The 14,806-nt window shown below is 40.9% G+C and overlaps 1 protein-coding gene across 9 annotated transcripts in view; it reads left to right on the top strand.

The window, feature by feature from the left end:
* Positions 1 to 14,055, top strand: part of stard13b (StAR-related lipid transfer (START) domain containing 13b) — a 59,864-nt gene extending 45,809 nt beyond the window's left edge. For 6 of the 9 annotated variants that reach the window (XM_034113175.1, XM_034113177.1, XM_034113173.1 and 3 more), the window contains 13 exons: positions 2,481 to 2,552; positions 3,708 to 3,789; positions 7,025 to 7,088; positions 7,959 to 9,310; positions 9,419 to 9,589; positions 9,853 to 10,012; positions 10,190 to 10,436; positions 10,568 to 10,781; positions 11,206 to 11,320; positions 11,439 to 11,660; positions 12,080 to 12,297; positions 12,412 to 12,588; positions 13,138 to 14,055. In XM_034113175.1, the coding sequence (XP_033969066.1) occupies positions 2,481 to 2,552; positions 3,708 to 3,789; positions 7,025 to 7,088; positions 7,959 to 9,310; positions 9,419 to 9,589; positions 9,853 to 10,012; positions 10,190 to 10,436; positions 10,568 to 10,781; positions 11,206 to 11,320; positions 11,439 to 11,660; positions 12,080 to 12,297; positions 12,412 to 12,588; positions 13,138 to 13,255 (3,212 nt within the window). In that variant the 3' untranslated portion in view covers positions 13,256 to 14,055. The remainder of the gene's footprint in view (positions 1 to 2,480; positions 2,553 to 3,707; positions 3,790 to 7,024; positions 7,089 to 7,958; positions 9,311 to 9,418; positions 9,590 to 9,852; positions 10,013 to 10,189; positions 10,437 to 10,567; positions 10,782 to 11,205; positions 11,321 to 11,438; positions 11,661 to 12,079; positions 12,298 to 12,411; positions 12,589 to 13,137) is intronic. The other 3 variants (XM_034113176.1, XM_034113182.1, XM_034113180.1) reach the window with 1 other exon arrangement.
* Positions 14,056 to 14,806: the final 751 nt, after the last annotated feature.

Raw genomic sequence — 14,806 nt, 5'->3', positions numbered from 1 at the left:
TAAGACCTTTGCTTCAGGGATGATGGCTTGTTTTAAACCCAAAAGAATGAATCTTGAATTTGTTTTGTTTAGCTAAAGAGTATGCAAGGAAGAGATTATCGTTTGTCATGAAGCATTGCTGTCAGATAGATTCAGTGAAAAACAACAACAAAGCATATCAAATCCTTGAAAGTTCTACCGATATTGTTGTTAAATATTTTGTGAAAGAGTGGAATGTGAACAAGCCTTTAAAGCTGTCAGAATTCTGGCATTGCCCAGCCCGAGCACTATCCAAGGGTGCCATATCTTTTCCTGCGGCACTTTGCAACATGTCATATCTCGGCAATGAATTGCATAACCAATGTTGTTCTTGATTACATAAAGTGAATTCTAAAGGAAGGAGTTGCCCTTGCCTCAGATATTTTAGTCGTACACAGCTTTGACATAGTGGGCCATTGTGTGTCACGGCCAAACTGGGTTTCACCTCTTGGTGCAACTGTAATTTTATACAGTACACAGTTTTAAAGCTGTGTGTTGTGGAGAGCAAACACAAGTTCTCATTCTCTGGCATTATGCCCACCCAGCCTTTTATCCACAAGAGATTTCCTTAGAGAGAGGATGAGAGGACAGAATGTCTCGGTATCGTGTTACAGAATGCCAAACAGAGAGGAATTCCCAGATCATGTTACTTCTAGTGGTCCAACCTGAGGCTGTGGGACACAAGAGGACCTGGCAGCGCCCTAACTGTGGGCTGCAGATGAAAAACACAGGCCTGATATCATCCATCTGGGAGGGAAGCATAGTTGCTTCTGGTGATACAGGTGGGAACAGAGCAGAGTGGCTCCTGGCTGCCTACACATGTTTACTTAACTGCTGGTTAACGGGGTAAACAGTGGACCTTTTCTGTAATCCAAGGACACAGGGAACTGTTAATATTTATTCAGTTGCTGGTCAGTCTGAAGACCAAAGTCACTTTTCATTGATTTCTCTGGGACACAGATGTGAAGCAGCACAGGTGAGTCTGCCTGGATCAACAGTTTTTGTAAAATGGGTGATAGCAGTATCTTCATTGCAAAGGTTACGGTCGCTGTAATTACGCAGTATTGTGTGATGAATGGCCGCGGTTCATGTTTCTGTAGTGTGACAGGCACAGACACGGAGTGGAACTGAGACCTCAGATGTGTGATGGGAGAGCAGTTTGTTATCTAGAGATGCAGCTTGAAGAAGCTTTCCTTGGACGGGATGTTTTTGTGGATTCTCTTTTAAAAAAAAAACGTAAACACAGGTGTGTGTGTGCAACGGGAAAATTATAAACTTTGTGGACTTTTAAAGAACTACTGGAACTGGTAGGAGCTTTTTAACGTTGCATTTAATGCCTCTGCATTTTATTTTTTACATTTATTGATTTATGCTGATGGAAATAATTGCTTGTCTATGTATCCTCTCTTGCCTGTTTTCAGATTTAGTTTTCGTATAGAGCAAGATCTTATTTTATTATCAAATTAAATATCAGTGTATTTTCCAACTCATTAATTAATTGTTTAGAACATCACGACTAAGTAAAAAAAGACAGGGGTTACTATCTCTTTTATTATTGTAGAGAAATGTGGAAAGCTAAATATATTTTGTCAGTAAAGTAATGGAAAACCCTCTCCAGATATATTTTAAAAGTACATTTGGGAGAATGTGAACGTTTGCTTCTTCCTTCGTTTTGTATTTCTTTCTTGCTGTTGTTGTTTATTTAGTGGTTTATTAAACATAATTATATATTTTGTGTACTGTAGCACCAGTGTGTCAGACTTCATGTCTCACAGAGGCGATAAATGGCACCCGTCTTTATTAGCATTAATGGAAAGGTGCCAACGGTCTGTTTCCTCTGCTTGTCATCGGCGGCTCTGAAGCCTGCAGACGGATCTGTAGGTCAGAGACTGACTGATCGGAGCTTTGTTTACCAGAAAGTCAACGCGATATCTTGCTTAGACTAAAAAGAAAAAAAACAACTCCGATAAAGATACATTTAAACCTGATATCCAGTTTTTATATTTTAAGCTTTACTTTCCTCCTTTTAAACATGCATTTTTGAATATGGTTTTGTTTCTAGCGCTGTACAGTGTTGTGATGTCGCTGTTTCATTACGTATTATACCCCTTAAAGGTTTCAATATCTTGTTGTATCTTTCACATTGCTTTAATAGTAAATGGTCTGTAGATAGAAGTTCCCATGTTTTTTCATGTGAGTGAGCTTGGAAACATCCTCTCTGACAGGCTGGTCGTCATCACATCCGTGCTATCTCAGGAAAATCAGATGGGGGGGGGTGTCCAGTTAGACAATTCAGATCTGTCCATCCCAAGTCTGTGTTTGTAGGATTCCAGGTGCAGAGGCTTTTTTGTACTGCTTTGGTTAATGCTCCAATGATTTTTTGTTAAAATGGAAATTGCATAATGTGGTTGGGTTTCACTTTTTTATCCTTGTATTAACACATACACTTTCTTGTGTTTCAGAAATCGAGGCGAAAGAGGCGTGTGACTGGCTGCGTGCGGCAGGATTTCCCCAGTATGCTCAGCTCTTTGAAGGTAATAAAAGCACTCAGGGCACTCCCACACGCATTCATCACAAAGGTGGTGGGGTGTTGTTTGGTAAAAAGATAGAGATTAATGAACTAGCACACCAATAAAAAGGTCTCTGTAATAAACCAAAAACATCTTTGGTTTATTGCAGCTTTATTTATATCTGTTTTATATCAGACAAAACACTGTTCGAGCTTGAATGTGAGCTTTTTAAAAGGATGACTGAATAATGGTACACTGTCATCTGGTTTGTCACCCTAGTTTCCAACACAGTTCACAAAGCTATGTTTTCATGGGCTGCATACTGAGCCTTCTTTATCAACTGTCCTCAGGATGCCTCGGAGCTAGGGCTCCAGTCAGATCCCCAGACACCAGAACATAGGCGAATATCGGCTGCTTTTAACGTCTAATCTTTTCCAAGCTACAACATAAACATGTCTTCTGTGCTTAAATACTGAAGTCATGGGAATAAATGGGTTTTGTCTTAGCTTAAAATAGCTTTCCTCCCTCAGATCTTTGTGTCAAGGTCAGACTTTTCATGTGCTTAGGGGCTATATATTTGTTTGCTGACGGTTTGTTGGTAGTGATAACATACTGTAGCTCAAGCAATGTTCGCTGATAATGGATGATAAAAGACTGAAAAGCAGAAAACATGAGCTTCATTCCTGATGATTGGGATCATGTATTAGGAAACTTCATTATGGGGAAATCTGTTATCAGGACGTATTAGCGTTTCAAAGCCTACAGTATATGTGAATGTCTGCCCCCCTAAAGAACAGGCAAAGCCTTGTTGAGGTCTAAGCGTTCGCTGCTGCTTCTGCTTTTCATAAAAAAGTTAACAACTTCACATGAATGCCGTGGAATGCTAGATTCAGAGGGTCTGGATTCAGTCTCTTAAGTTATGTAAGAGGAGGCCCATACTCAGAGGAAGACGTAATGCCTGCACAAGCCCGAGCGCTGTTATCTGAGCAAATTCTGTCTTTTCTCATTAGCATCACATACAAAAGTTTGATGGTCTCCCAGCCTTCAATGTGCTTCTGGAAAGAATGTGGTTTCCACATCTTTTTATTCATTCATTCTGTGAACACTGTATGTAGGAGAACTACTGAAAAACCAAATCAAATGTCAACTCTGACAATTGCTATGCTTCTTTTTCTTCAGATTCCCAATTCCCCATTGACATAACCCCTGTGAAAAGAGATCATGACTTTCTGGACAAAGATCTCGTGGAACCTCTGTGCAGGTAACGACACGTTTGACTGACACTAAGAAGACGGTGGCTCATACATGAGTCAATGCTACAAATCATTTCCTTGCCGTAGGGAGACTGAGATATATGGAAATCCATGTCAGTGGTTTTGTGTAAACATTTAGGTATCTGGAGTGCCTACCAACTGTTAATTAAGACTCATTCAGATGTGGCTCAAACGTAGACTAGTGGCTGGATATTGTCTAGTAATAACCCAAAAAACAAGTGTGTCGAAACTAAATGGTAAGCCTGATATTGATTTAATAAACTCATTAACTGAACTAACAGAATTTGGAGGAATTTTCTTTTCTTTAAGATATTGAGATTCACTCTGAAATAATAAGACTATGCACAAAGAACTGCACTTAGTCTACAACTGGTGGCTTCACATCTTTCCCTTGAAGGACAAGATGGCTCATGTACTTTTTTAAATCGAGATGAAAACAGCACTTCAGTTACCACAGTAACCATAGCAACCATCCCAAGAGCGAGGGAGGGGGGGCATGAGGCATGCCTCACACAGCTCAATATACTGTGACTCTAAACAACCCTAAAGCATCTCATCTAAATTCCAAACTAGCCACGGGATAAATGGGAGACAATTGGAAACAGTTCCACCTCCAATGTGATTTTGCCCATGACTTCCGAGCATCTCTATGGTAACATAAGGATGGCTTTGTTGTCAGTTACGACACCAAAGTCTAGTGTTCAAAAATAAATACCATGTGGGTGTCTGAATGGAAACTGATAGATATTTCATGTATGTGAGTGCTCTCTCTGATCCCTGGCTAAGCAGCCTCCCATTTTAGCCACCACATTCAAAGCTCTTTAGGCCCTTGGAATAAAGGGGCCCCAACATAGAAATCCTCTCTTCAGCTGGGTCCCACTATCTCCGGTAACAATCATGAGAACTTCGTGTTTGGTTAACCCCTGTCGTCTGCAGCACTGGGGTATAGTTAAAGCCTCCATCTGAGGTCATTTACTGCCTCAGAACAATACTGTCAATCTGTGTTGTAGATACTTAGTAATATATGGAGCTTGTGATTATCATACCACAAAGGAGTTCCTTTTTGTTTAAAGCCAAGGCACAGTGAGCTAATTGTACTTCGTCATGCCGTCATCTTTCCCCCCTGCTCTATTATTGGTCCTGTAGCGTTTTTAGATATTACTTTATATATCCCAGTTTGTACACCCACAAAACCTCTAACCACAAAGAATATGCTCCAAGACGTAGACTGTATGTTTTTATCCAAATATTGAAAACATTTCATTGCTTCTCTGACAACCAAGTTTAGGACATCTGCATTTAAGGCAAATATGCAATGTTATTGTTTTTTAACGCAGCAGAAAGCTATTACAGACTGCATTTTTGTTTAGCTTTTGTGAAACACGATTGATGTAACCCCTCGTAATTCCCCCCAAAAACGAGTCAAGTGCAAAATGTTATTAAAGACTGGTGCAGGGCTGTGATTGAAACAGAAATCTCACTAATTCATTGGTTTACCTCAAATTCATCCTTCTGAACTACAGCACACCACCTTTGAAGCCACAATCACTTAGATCCAATGCTGAGAGAGATAACAGAGCAACCGTCAATTACCGGTGTTCATTAGGTTAAGGATATTCAGGCACTGACTAACTGAATTTCCCTCTGAGTCTGTCTGTACATCCAGACCTGCCGCTGATCTGGTTAAGATATAAATAGCAAACAGAATGGGATTTATTTCTGACGTGGTCATTAGGAAGCTATTCTAGGTTTTTCTCTTGTTGGTCCAGAACTGTTTTCGTCATTGGGCCATTTTTAAGCTTGTACAAAGTGCAGATGCCCAGCATTTAAGGAACACTAAAAGACAAGAACACACCAGTCCTGTTTACCGGTTACTAGTGGGTTTTAGAGTTTATTTTAAAACGTTACTTTTACAATACACTTTTGTGTATTTCATTTCCAGGTTAAAGGTGGGGTAGGTACGTTTGAGAAACCGGCTCGAGATACACTTAAGCAATAGCTCACGACAGGCCGTGGTATATGCTCATTATATCACAGCTAAGGGGCGTGGTTCGGCCCGACGCGAAGCGGAGGGCCGAACCACGCCGCATCACGCATCACGCATCACGCATCACGCATCACGCATCACGCATCACGCATCACGCATCACGCATCACGCATCACGCATCACGCCGCATCAGAAAGCTTTTGAATGGTGATACTTTTCCAGTTGGTCTACCTGCTCTTCACGTAGCTCTACATGTCGTCGTTTAGGTGCTTTTTGTTCTGGAGATAGGCACTCGCACTCCTCAATCCACTCCTCCATAGTAAGACCCCCCCGGAGGTCGAAGTTAATCTTAAATGTTTTTGCGGACCTTTTTGATTACAGATTTGAAAACATCGTTGCTTGCTTTAAAAGTAGCACAATTCATTATGTCAAACCTTGGAAAGTATCTAAATATCCCTGCCCTAATGCCAAAGGAGCTGCACACTGAATATGTTTTTGCCGTTTGATGTCTATGTCTGGACCGCTGCGTAAAAAGGAGGGTTTCTGCCCCGTTACTTCTCCGCTGCTTTCTTGTTCCAGTTTGAAAAGCAAACTGCAGGCAGTTTGCTTTTCAGCCCAACTGTATACTGTTTATCTCAAACGCGGAGGGATACTGACTTGTTGTGAAAAGTAACTTACAATTCTACCCGTGGTATACGCTCAGTATACCACGGCTAAGAACCAATCAGATTGCTTGATTTTACTTGTCCGTTTTATAATTTTTGTTATATTCCATGGAATGCTCTTAACATCCCGATAGCAATGAATATCTTAAGTGCTTTGACAAAAAATCCATAAAAAAATGTCATCTGTGGAAGCCGTAGTACTGTAAAAAGCACGACCAATCATTTTAGCCGGGTCGGCTAAAATGATTGGATGGCCTACCTGCCTGTCAGCCTTCCATCTGTGCACAAACTTATCTCGTGCCCTCATTGGTCATGTGTGCGTTTGTGTGTGTTGGAGGAGGGGCTCTGTAAGGAAGTGGCAGATTTTCTCCGGTTGTGTATTTTCAAATTCTAGCGATATCGAGCCGGTTTCTCAAACTTACCTACCCTACCTTTAACGTTTATTGTTGTATTGTTTTAAAATTAATCTGAATAGTTGACCTACGTTTTTTGCTCTTGTTTTAACAATGTAAAGCACTTTATCACTTTAAAAGGTTCTGTGTTTATAACATTTCTAATTATTTCTTTCAGGCGACTCAACACCTTGAACAAGTGTGCCTCTATGAAACTTGACGTGAACCTTCCTAAGAAGAAAGTAAGTGTGGACTCTACATTACACGCTTTTTCATCAAAAGGATGCTTCTGTAGTCTATTGCTTTTAAGGTGGATTGTTATATGAAAGGTATGAAAAGTGTGTGTGTGTGTGTATTTAGAATTATAACTCTTACCTCTGAGGGTTTGTTGTATTTTTTTACACCTTGGAAAGCTTTTTTCTTTGACTCAAATATCACAATTGTCATGTCAAATTTGTAAGAAATAGAATACAAATGCCAATGCCTTCATAACAAAATTGTTTTTTCTTAAGTTATGAATATACTTTACCACACAAATGGAATCTGGTTTCAGCTTTTCATCCAAAACTCTGATATTCGAGATTGTACCATTGTTGTGTTTGAGAGGGATTTGTATCTCTCCCCACTTTGGATTGTAGCCTGCTGGCATATATTAATGATATTTTTCTTGCCTTGGTCTATTAATGGAAAAGTCTTGAAGTCAAGGGAATCATTTGTCTGGTGCTTTATCACTGTTGGTTGATTGTATAATGTTATTACTTCATAGCAGATACATCCTCCAGCCATTTCCTGCATTTCCTATTTAGCTGTTCATTGTGGATCAGATGATCTGTGTTATGTTTCACTGTCTACATTATACATTACCTTGCATACTGTAGTCAGCTAATGTTGTGAACAATACATTCATACTCAACCCTAACCCTTTTTAAAAGTGTTAAAGAATATAGGTTAATATTATTTTAATTATGTTGTGCGCATGTTCTCTTTAATTCATTTGTTTTTGTTTTTATTTAATTGGGTAACTACCTAAAAAGAAACACAACTACAAAGAAGTGTAAAATACCAAATTAAATCATGTAGGTCAGAGTAATTAATGCTATGTCTCTCCTCAGAGTGAAGACTCTGATGAAGAAGACCTGTTTGCTATCAGTGACAAATGGACCTTTGAGTGGAGCAGCCGGCGTTGGTCCAGGCTACAGGACACTGACTGTCTGCTGGGAGAGGGTCAGCCCTCCAGCGAAGGCCTGCCTCTGAGAACCACCACCAGCAGCGAGAGTGTTCTGACTGACCTCAGCGAGCCAGAGATCTCCTCCCTGCACAGTGAGAGCAGCGGGGGCAGCGGCCACAGAGGCCTCAGCACAGAGGACTCTGACTGCTCCAACCGCACCGGCTCTGATTCTGCAGCAATGCCAGACTCTACTTCTCTCACAATGCCTCACATCCCCAAAGAAATTGCCCACTACGGCTCACTACCTAATAAGCATGGCAAGATAAGCCACACCCGTGCCAAAGACTTCTTGAAGCGCATGGAGACACTGCGATCCAAAGGAACACTGGGAAGGGGTCGTAGGTCATTGGTAATCGGCTCTCCGGTGCTGCAGCAGGAGGCCCAGGCACTGAAGACCCTGCAGTGTGTCGAGATCATTAATGGAGATGCTGAAGCTCCAGAATTACCGCCCAACAAAGTTCAGCCGTCCCAGTCCAGTAGTGAGGGTAGCAGCCACTCTAGTGGCAGCGCTGTCAGCACACCCAGCCTAAAAGAGCGTAAACCTCACCGGGCTGACCACAAGCGGAGTGGCATGTATTTAGAGGACTTAGACATCTTCTCAGGCACCCAAGTGAATAAAGTTGCTGAACAAAACCGCAGGAATGAGTTCTGCTCTTATGAGGACCTGGTTGTCCACATTCCCAAAGACCACAAGCCAGGTACCTTCCCCAAAGCACTGTCCATAGAGAGCCTGTCCCCAACCAATGGGGCGTCTATCAACTGGCACAGAGGCAGCATGCACCTGGACTCCCCACTGATCTCATGCAGGAAGGAATCCAGACCTGTCACACAGTGCTGCTCCAGAGGCAGCCGCATCAGTGTGTATGATAATGTTCCTGGCTCACATCTGTACGCCAGCACTGGAGACCTGATAGACCTGGAGAAGGAAGACCTGTTCCCTCATCTAGACGACATCTTGCTGCACGTCAACGGTCTACAGCAGATAGTGGACCACTGGTCCAAAAATGTGTTGCCTGTGGGAGAAGGACTGTCACAGGTGGACAGCAAGAAGGAACATGAAGCAGGTCAACAGTCCTCCAGTCAGATCACATTGGACTTTGAGGGAAATTCAGTCGCAGAAAGCCAGACCACACCTAGTTACGGTGACAGAGACAGAGTATCACTTGCTGAGACCGAGACTGTCCTCAGGGAGAGGAGGGACTCAGGAGTAGGGGCTTCACTCACAAGACCTAATCGGTAAGACTAATGGTGTTGACAGTATTGAAATATTTGAAACAATACTAAGATTGTATTGAAATCTTATCTTAAATATTTCCTTTGCTGTTTAATTTTTCCTGGCATCAGGTTACGGTGGCCCAGCTTTCAGATATCTAATCGCCTAAGTCACTCAGTGGCGTCCCTGCAGATCACCAACCAGTCAGCAGGCCAGCTCAGTTTGTTGCAGAAGTTTTCTCTGCTGCGCCTTACTGCAATCATGGAGAAGTACTCCATGTCCAACAAGCACGGCTGGACCTGGTAAGTCTAATTCTAACATCCAACATCCACTTTTTATGGATTGATTACATTTTTCTTTATCAGTGAAAGCACATTTTACATAATTTACCTCATTTTGTATATAGGTTTTTTCTCTAATTATTTGATTAGTACAGTACACATCTTTCTTTGTGTATTCATTAAGAGGCCTTAATGAATTACTGGAACCATATTCCCTTTTGGTATACAAGCTCTTAATACTATTTTATTTTAAGTAAATGTGTTTTTCTTCATATCTTTTCTAGGTCCGTGCCAAAGTTTATGAAGAGAATGAAGGTACCAGACTATAAGGATAAGAATGTGTTCGGCGTGCCTCTCATAGTGCATGTGCAGCGTTCTGGGCAGCCGCTGCCCCTCGGCCTGCAGCAGGCCCTGCGGTACCTGAGGAGCCAGTGTCTTGACCAGGTATGACAAAGTACTTGAATTTTCACATGTGAAGTAACAAATGATTGACTTTATCTACTGTGTATAATGTGGTTGAAGTTTTCCAAAAGATTATTACACAAATTGTAAGCAGATACAATTGTCAGTGAGCGAATACTGCTGCCAGCTGTCAAGTTAACACGTCTGTTTTGCTTCCAGGTGGGTCTGTTCCGTAAATCAGGGGTGAAGTCTCGAATTCAAGCGCTCAGGCAGATGAATGAGAATTCTCCAGACAATGTGAACTATGAGGATCAGTCTGCCTACGATGTGGCTGACATGGTGAAGCAGTTCTTCAGGGATCTTCCTGAGCCTTTGCTCACCAGCAAGCTGGGGGAGACCTTTCTCCATATCTACCAATGTAAGGACATGAACCTGTCCGTGCTCTCGTCATGTGTCAGATTTAAAAGTTAGTGTCTTACTTGGTTTTCTTTAAATCTGGAGAAGTGTGGATTTGCACCTATTCCCTCTTGTATTACTTAAGATATAGGATATATACTGTATAAGAGATAATATAAATCAATTTTCTCATATGTGCAGATGTACCGAAGGACCAAAGGCTGCAAGCTGTCCAGGCAGCCATCATGTTGATGTCCGATGAAAACCGGGAGGTGCTGCAGACACTGCTCTGTTTCCTCAGTGATGTGACATCCTCTGTGGAGGAGAACCAGATGACACCCATGAACATTGCTGTGTGTCTGGCCCCCTCCCTCTTCCATCTCAATATACTCAAGAAAGATAATCTCTCACCAAGGTAATTTTTCTTGTATTTTGTAGGGGGAGCATTGCATGCCATTCTGTTCCTTAAAAAACTAGTAAACAAGACATGCATGCTTTCTATTAATTCCTGCATGATTATCTTCACCTATTACTCCATAAAGATAAACATAAAAATGGGTTACAGAGTCTGCTCAACCCTCAGGGGCGCAGTAGATTGCTCTCTTTCTGGGACGACTTTTAAAAGGCCATGGCACTTTTTTGAAACTCCATGTTTTATGAGACCATGCTGTGTACAAACACAGCAAAGCTCTCTCATTTATCATGTTGAAATTGTTGTTAAAAGGATCAAAGGGGTTTCCTGCAGAGCGGAGGAAGAGTTTATATACTGCATTTGGTGGGGACTTTGACCCGTGGACTCTACTGGCCTAATAAGCTTTCTGTCTCCCCAAAATCCCCAGGGCCATGCGGAAGAAGTATGCCACTGGCAGACCAGACCAGAAGGATCTGAATGAAAACTTAGCAGCAACACAGGGCCTCGCTCATATGATAGTAGAGTGCAACCATCTCTTTGAGGTACAAGAACCTGGAGTTGTAATGATTCAAGAATTTCAAGCCTGGATGCAATATCCCCAGGCCTCCCTCTGTGTATATTTGCTGTGAATCTTACCGCATGCTTTTATACACCCATTAGATCCCTCATGAGATGGTTACTCAGTCGCGTAATTCATACGTGGAGGCTGACTTGCATGCACCAACAATTGAGGAGCTGTGCAAGCATCTGGAGGATCAGGATGGAACGTACCACACTCACATGGAGGGGAGGCTTCAGAACCAGATCAAAGAGGCCCGGGAAAAGTCCAAATACTGGGTGTCCTGCAGCAGCTCTGATAACACAGAGCTCTCCTATAAGAAGGTTGGTGCTCTACCCATTATAGAGTTCATGATGTTTATTAAACCTCAATTAAATATTGATATCTCTTTTTACAAGTAACAAGTTAATAACATATAATAAATAATGCAAACACATATTTTCAAGTTATTAAAAACTCTATAACCTTATACATTTTTTAGTATTAATTTATCATCAGATTTATATTAAGTTTAATGAATCAGTCATTATTTGTATTATTAGTTTTCACTTCTTGTTTACATTTCTTACATTACATTCTTGTTGTCATTTAGCGTTATTTTTCTAAATGATGTTAGCTTAGTCGGTTGAGGGGGGGACTGTTTTGTAAGCCTGTGTCTTCATGACCTCTCCTGTTATTTTCTTTCATATTTCATGCATATATGTGTGCAAATAAAAAAATACGTTTTCTCGTGTTTCTCCAGGTGGGCGATGGGAACCCTTTGAGACGCTGGCGAGTGTCTGTGGAGGTGGAAGCCCCACCATCTGTAGTCTTGAACCGTGTGTTACGAGAGCGCCACCTATGGGATGTGGACCTGCTGCAGTGGAAAGTGTGTGAGACACTGGACAAGCAGACAGAAGTGTTTCAGTATGTCCTCAACCGCATGCCCCCTCATCCCAGCAGGGACTTCGTAGTACTTAGGTGAGTGGTAAATCAAAAAAGAAACTCAAAGCAAAATATATATTTTCTTTAGTGAAATGCTATAATGTGTTTTTCTCTTAGGCCACATACTCAATCTCTTTCTGTTTATTCAAGGTCTTGGAGGACAGACTTGCCCAAAGGTGCCTGCTCCCTGGTTTCTGTGTCTATAGAGCATGAGGATTGTCCGCCTGTGGGAGGGGTACGCGCTATAGTACTGGAGTCCAACTACTTGCTGGAGCCCTGTGGCTCAGGAAAGTCGAGGCTCACTCACATCTGCAGAGTGGACTTGAAGTGAGTCCCACAAAAATCTTAATGAGATATAAAATCTCAATAACTTCAAGGTTTTTTGCTTTTAAAGAGGACAAATTACGCTCGTGTTCAGGTTTATATATTTTGTGCTTCTACTGTGACATGTTTACATGCTTTATTGTTCAAAAAGTGCTTTATTTGTCTAATCCTGCCTATGCTACAGCACCTCTTTTCACCCTCTGCCTGAAACCAGAGCCCAGTGTGCACTGATGGTTAGCTGATCAACCACTTAGAGATGTGTCAGAAATGTCCTGACCCTTAGCAAATCAAGTGCAACTTGGAGCGCTAGCCAATAGAAGCGCTAGTGTTATAGTGTAAAGTAAACCAAGAACTCCAATCAATTTGATTCAGGACAAACTACAGGAAAGAGAAAACCCCAAGAAGCAAATGTGGCCTCTTTAATACTTGAAAAGTACACCTATACATTTCTACGTGTGATATTTGCAGTTTTAAGATAATAATTTAATTAATTATTATCATTGAAGCTTCTTTCAAAATATAGTATATTAAATGTATTGTTTTTTGTTTCAGAGGAAGGACTCCAGACTGGTACAACAAAGCCTTTGGTCACCTTTGTGCCGCAGAAGCTGCCCGGATACGCAACTCCTTTCAGCCGCTAATCGCAGACGGCCCGGAGACCAAAATCTGAAACTCTTTGCCAAGTGTGTCTGCTCAGCCTTGAGATCAAGATTGAGCCTTTGAGTCATTGCTTACATGCAGACACAAATCATAGACAGGACCCCAGAACTAAAGCACAGTTTATTCTTTTTTTTCCAGAGTAAAAACGCTCTAAAAATAGATTTGAGCTCCTCTGTACTTGCACAATGACAAAAGAGGACATCTTATAGGTGCTGAGTATAATTACTCAATGGGAAAATAATCATCCTGCCAATGTCCTTAGCTTTAGGATTTTATTTACATTAATGTTGCTTAACCTGTTTATTATGATAATTATTATCTTTAATAATATTGTATTACTGCTACTTTAATCTACAATGTCTAGGACATTCAAGCTCCTTAAACGCTTCTGGGAAGCATGTATATGTTATTCTTTTCAGATTTAAAGCTATAATTATTATGATGTAGACTCCAGCGACTGTAAATATGTGTGTGAATATACTGTACATGCAAGCTAGATGTATATATTGTATATATGTGAAGGGATAAATAGTATATATGTTAATATCCTATATATTGATTTTTTCACTGTGTCAAGCTTTCTGTAGTACACATGGTACAAATTGTAAGCTGGTTTTACTTTGCCTCAGTATTGCCATTTTGGAATGGGTCTAATTTTATTGAACTCTGACCCCCAGGTGGTTGTAAAAAGAATGACTTAAGGTTTGACTTGTTCATACCTGCTTAAGGGTACTGGATTGTGCAGTCAAGTACAAAATACATCCTTTTATAATAAAACTATCAAAATTATAAAAGGTTTTTATGCACTGATTCTTCCTCTCTCTTTCACTTTGAAAAGACAACACAAAATAAAATAAAACAAATACCTAGCATGGTTAATTGACACAAACGGTGTCAGTAAGGCTGAGAGTATTACTCGTACCACTGACTTGTCCTCCACAAACAACTTTCTTGTTCATGTGGGATGAGAGCGACCTCTACTGGACATTTGAAGGATTTACATGGACATGGTTTAATGAATTTACATTGACACCTTATTGGAGCTTTCAATTAATTTGTATGCTAACATATCAGTTATTCAAAAGCTAAACTACATGAAGTCTGCTGTTAATTTTGTCTGGCCTTATCTTAAAAGACCATGGGCTAAACACATTTGGTTGATTGACATTTTTGTCCACTAGGTGGCCGTTTTTGATCAGCAGAATATTTGACATCATTGTGAGTTTGTGACCATGTTTTTTTATGTATGTTGCCGTAAATTCGATATAGCTTTAAACTGGAAACAAATAAACATGATCGGTACAGCTGTATGCAGCCAAACATTATACCTTGGCTTGAGACATATTGAAGACATGCTGACACACATCAGCTTAATGAGGTCATGAAATGCAAGCTCAGCTTCTGGCTGTCAGTCAGGACGATGGACAGGATTGTTGCCAAGCTGTCAGTGTGTCTTTTATATAACCACTGGAACCTGGTGGATTTTTGTCATTATGTATTATTATGGACTGTAAATATGTGTCCATATCAATTTGGCAAAGCAAAATGAGACATTGCCTAC

The sequence above is a fragment of the Trematomus bernacchii genome, unplaced genomic scaffold, assembly GCF_902827165.1.
Source record: "Trematomus bernacchii unplaced genomic scaffold, fTreBer1.1, whole genome shotgun sequence".
Lineage (NCBI taxonomy): Eukaryota > Metazoa > Chordata > Actinopteri > Perciformes > Nototheniidae > Trematomus > Trematomus bernacchii.
The sequence above is the reverse complement of the archived record's forward strand: the minus strand, read 5'-3'. Positions and strand labels throughout refer to the sequence as shown.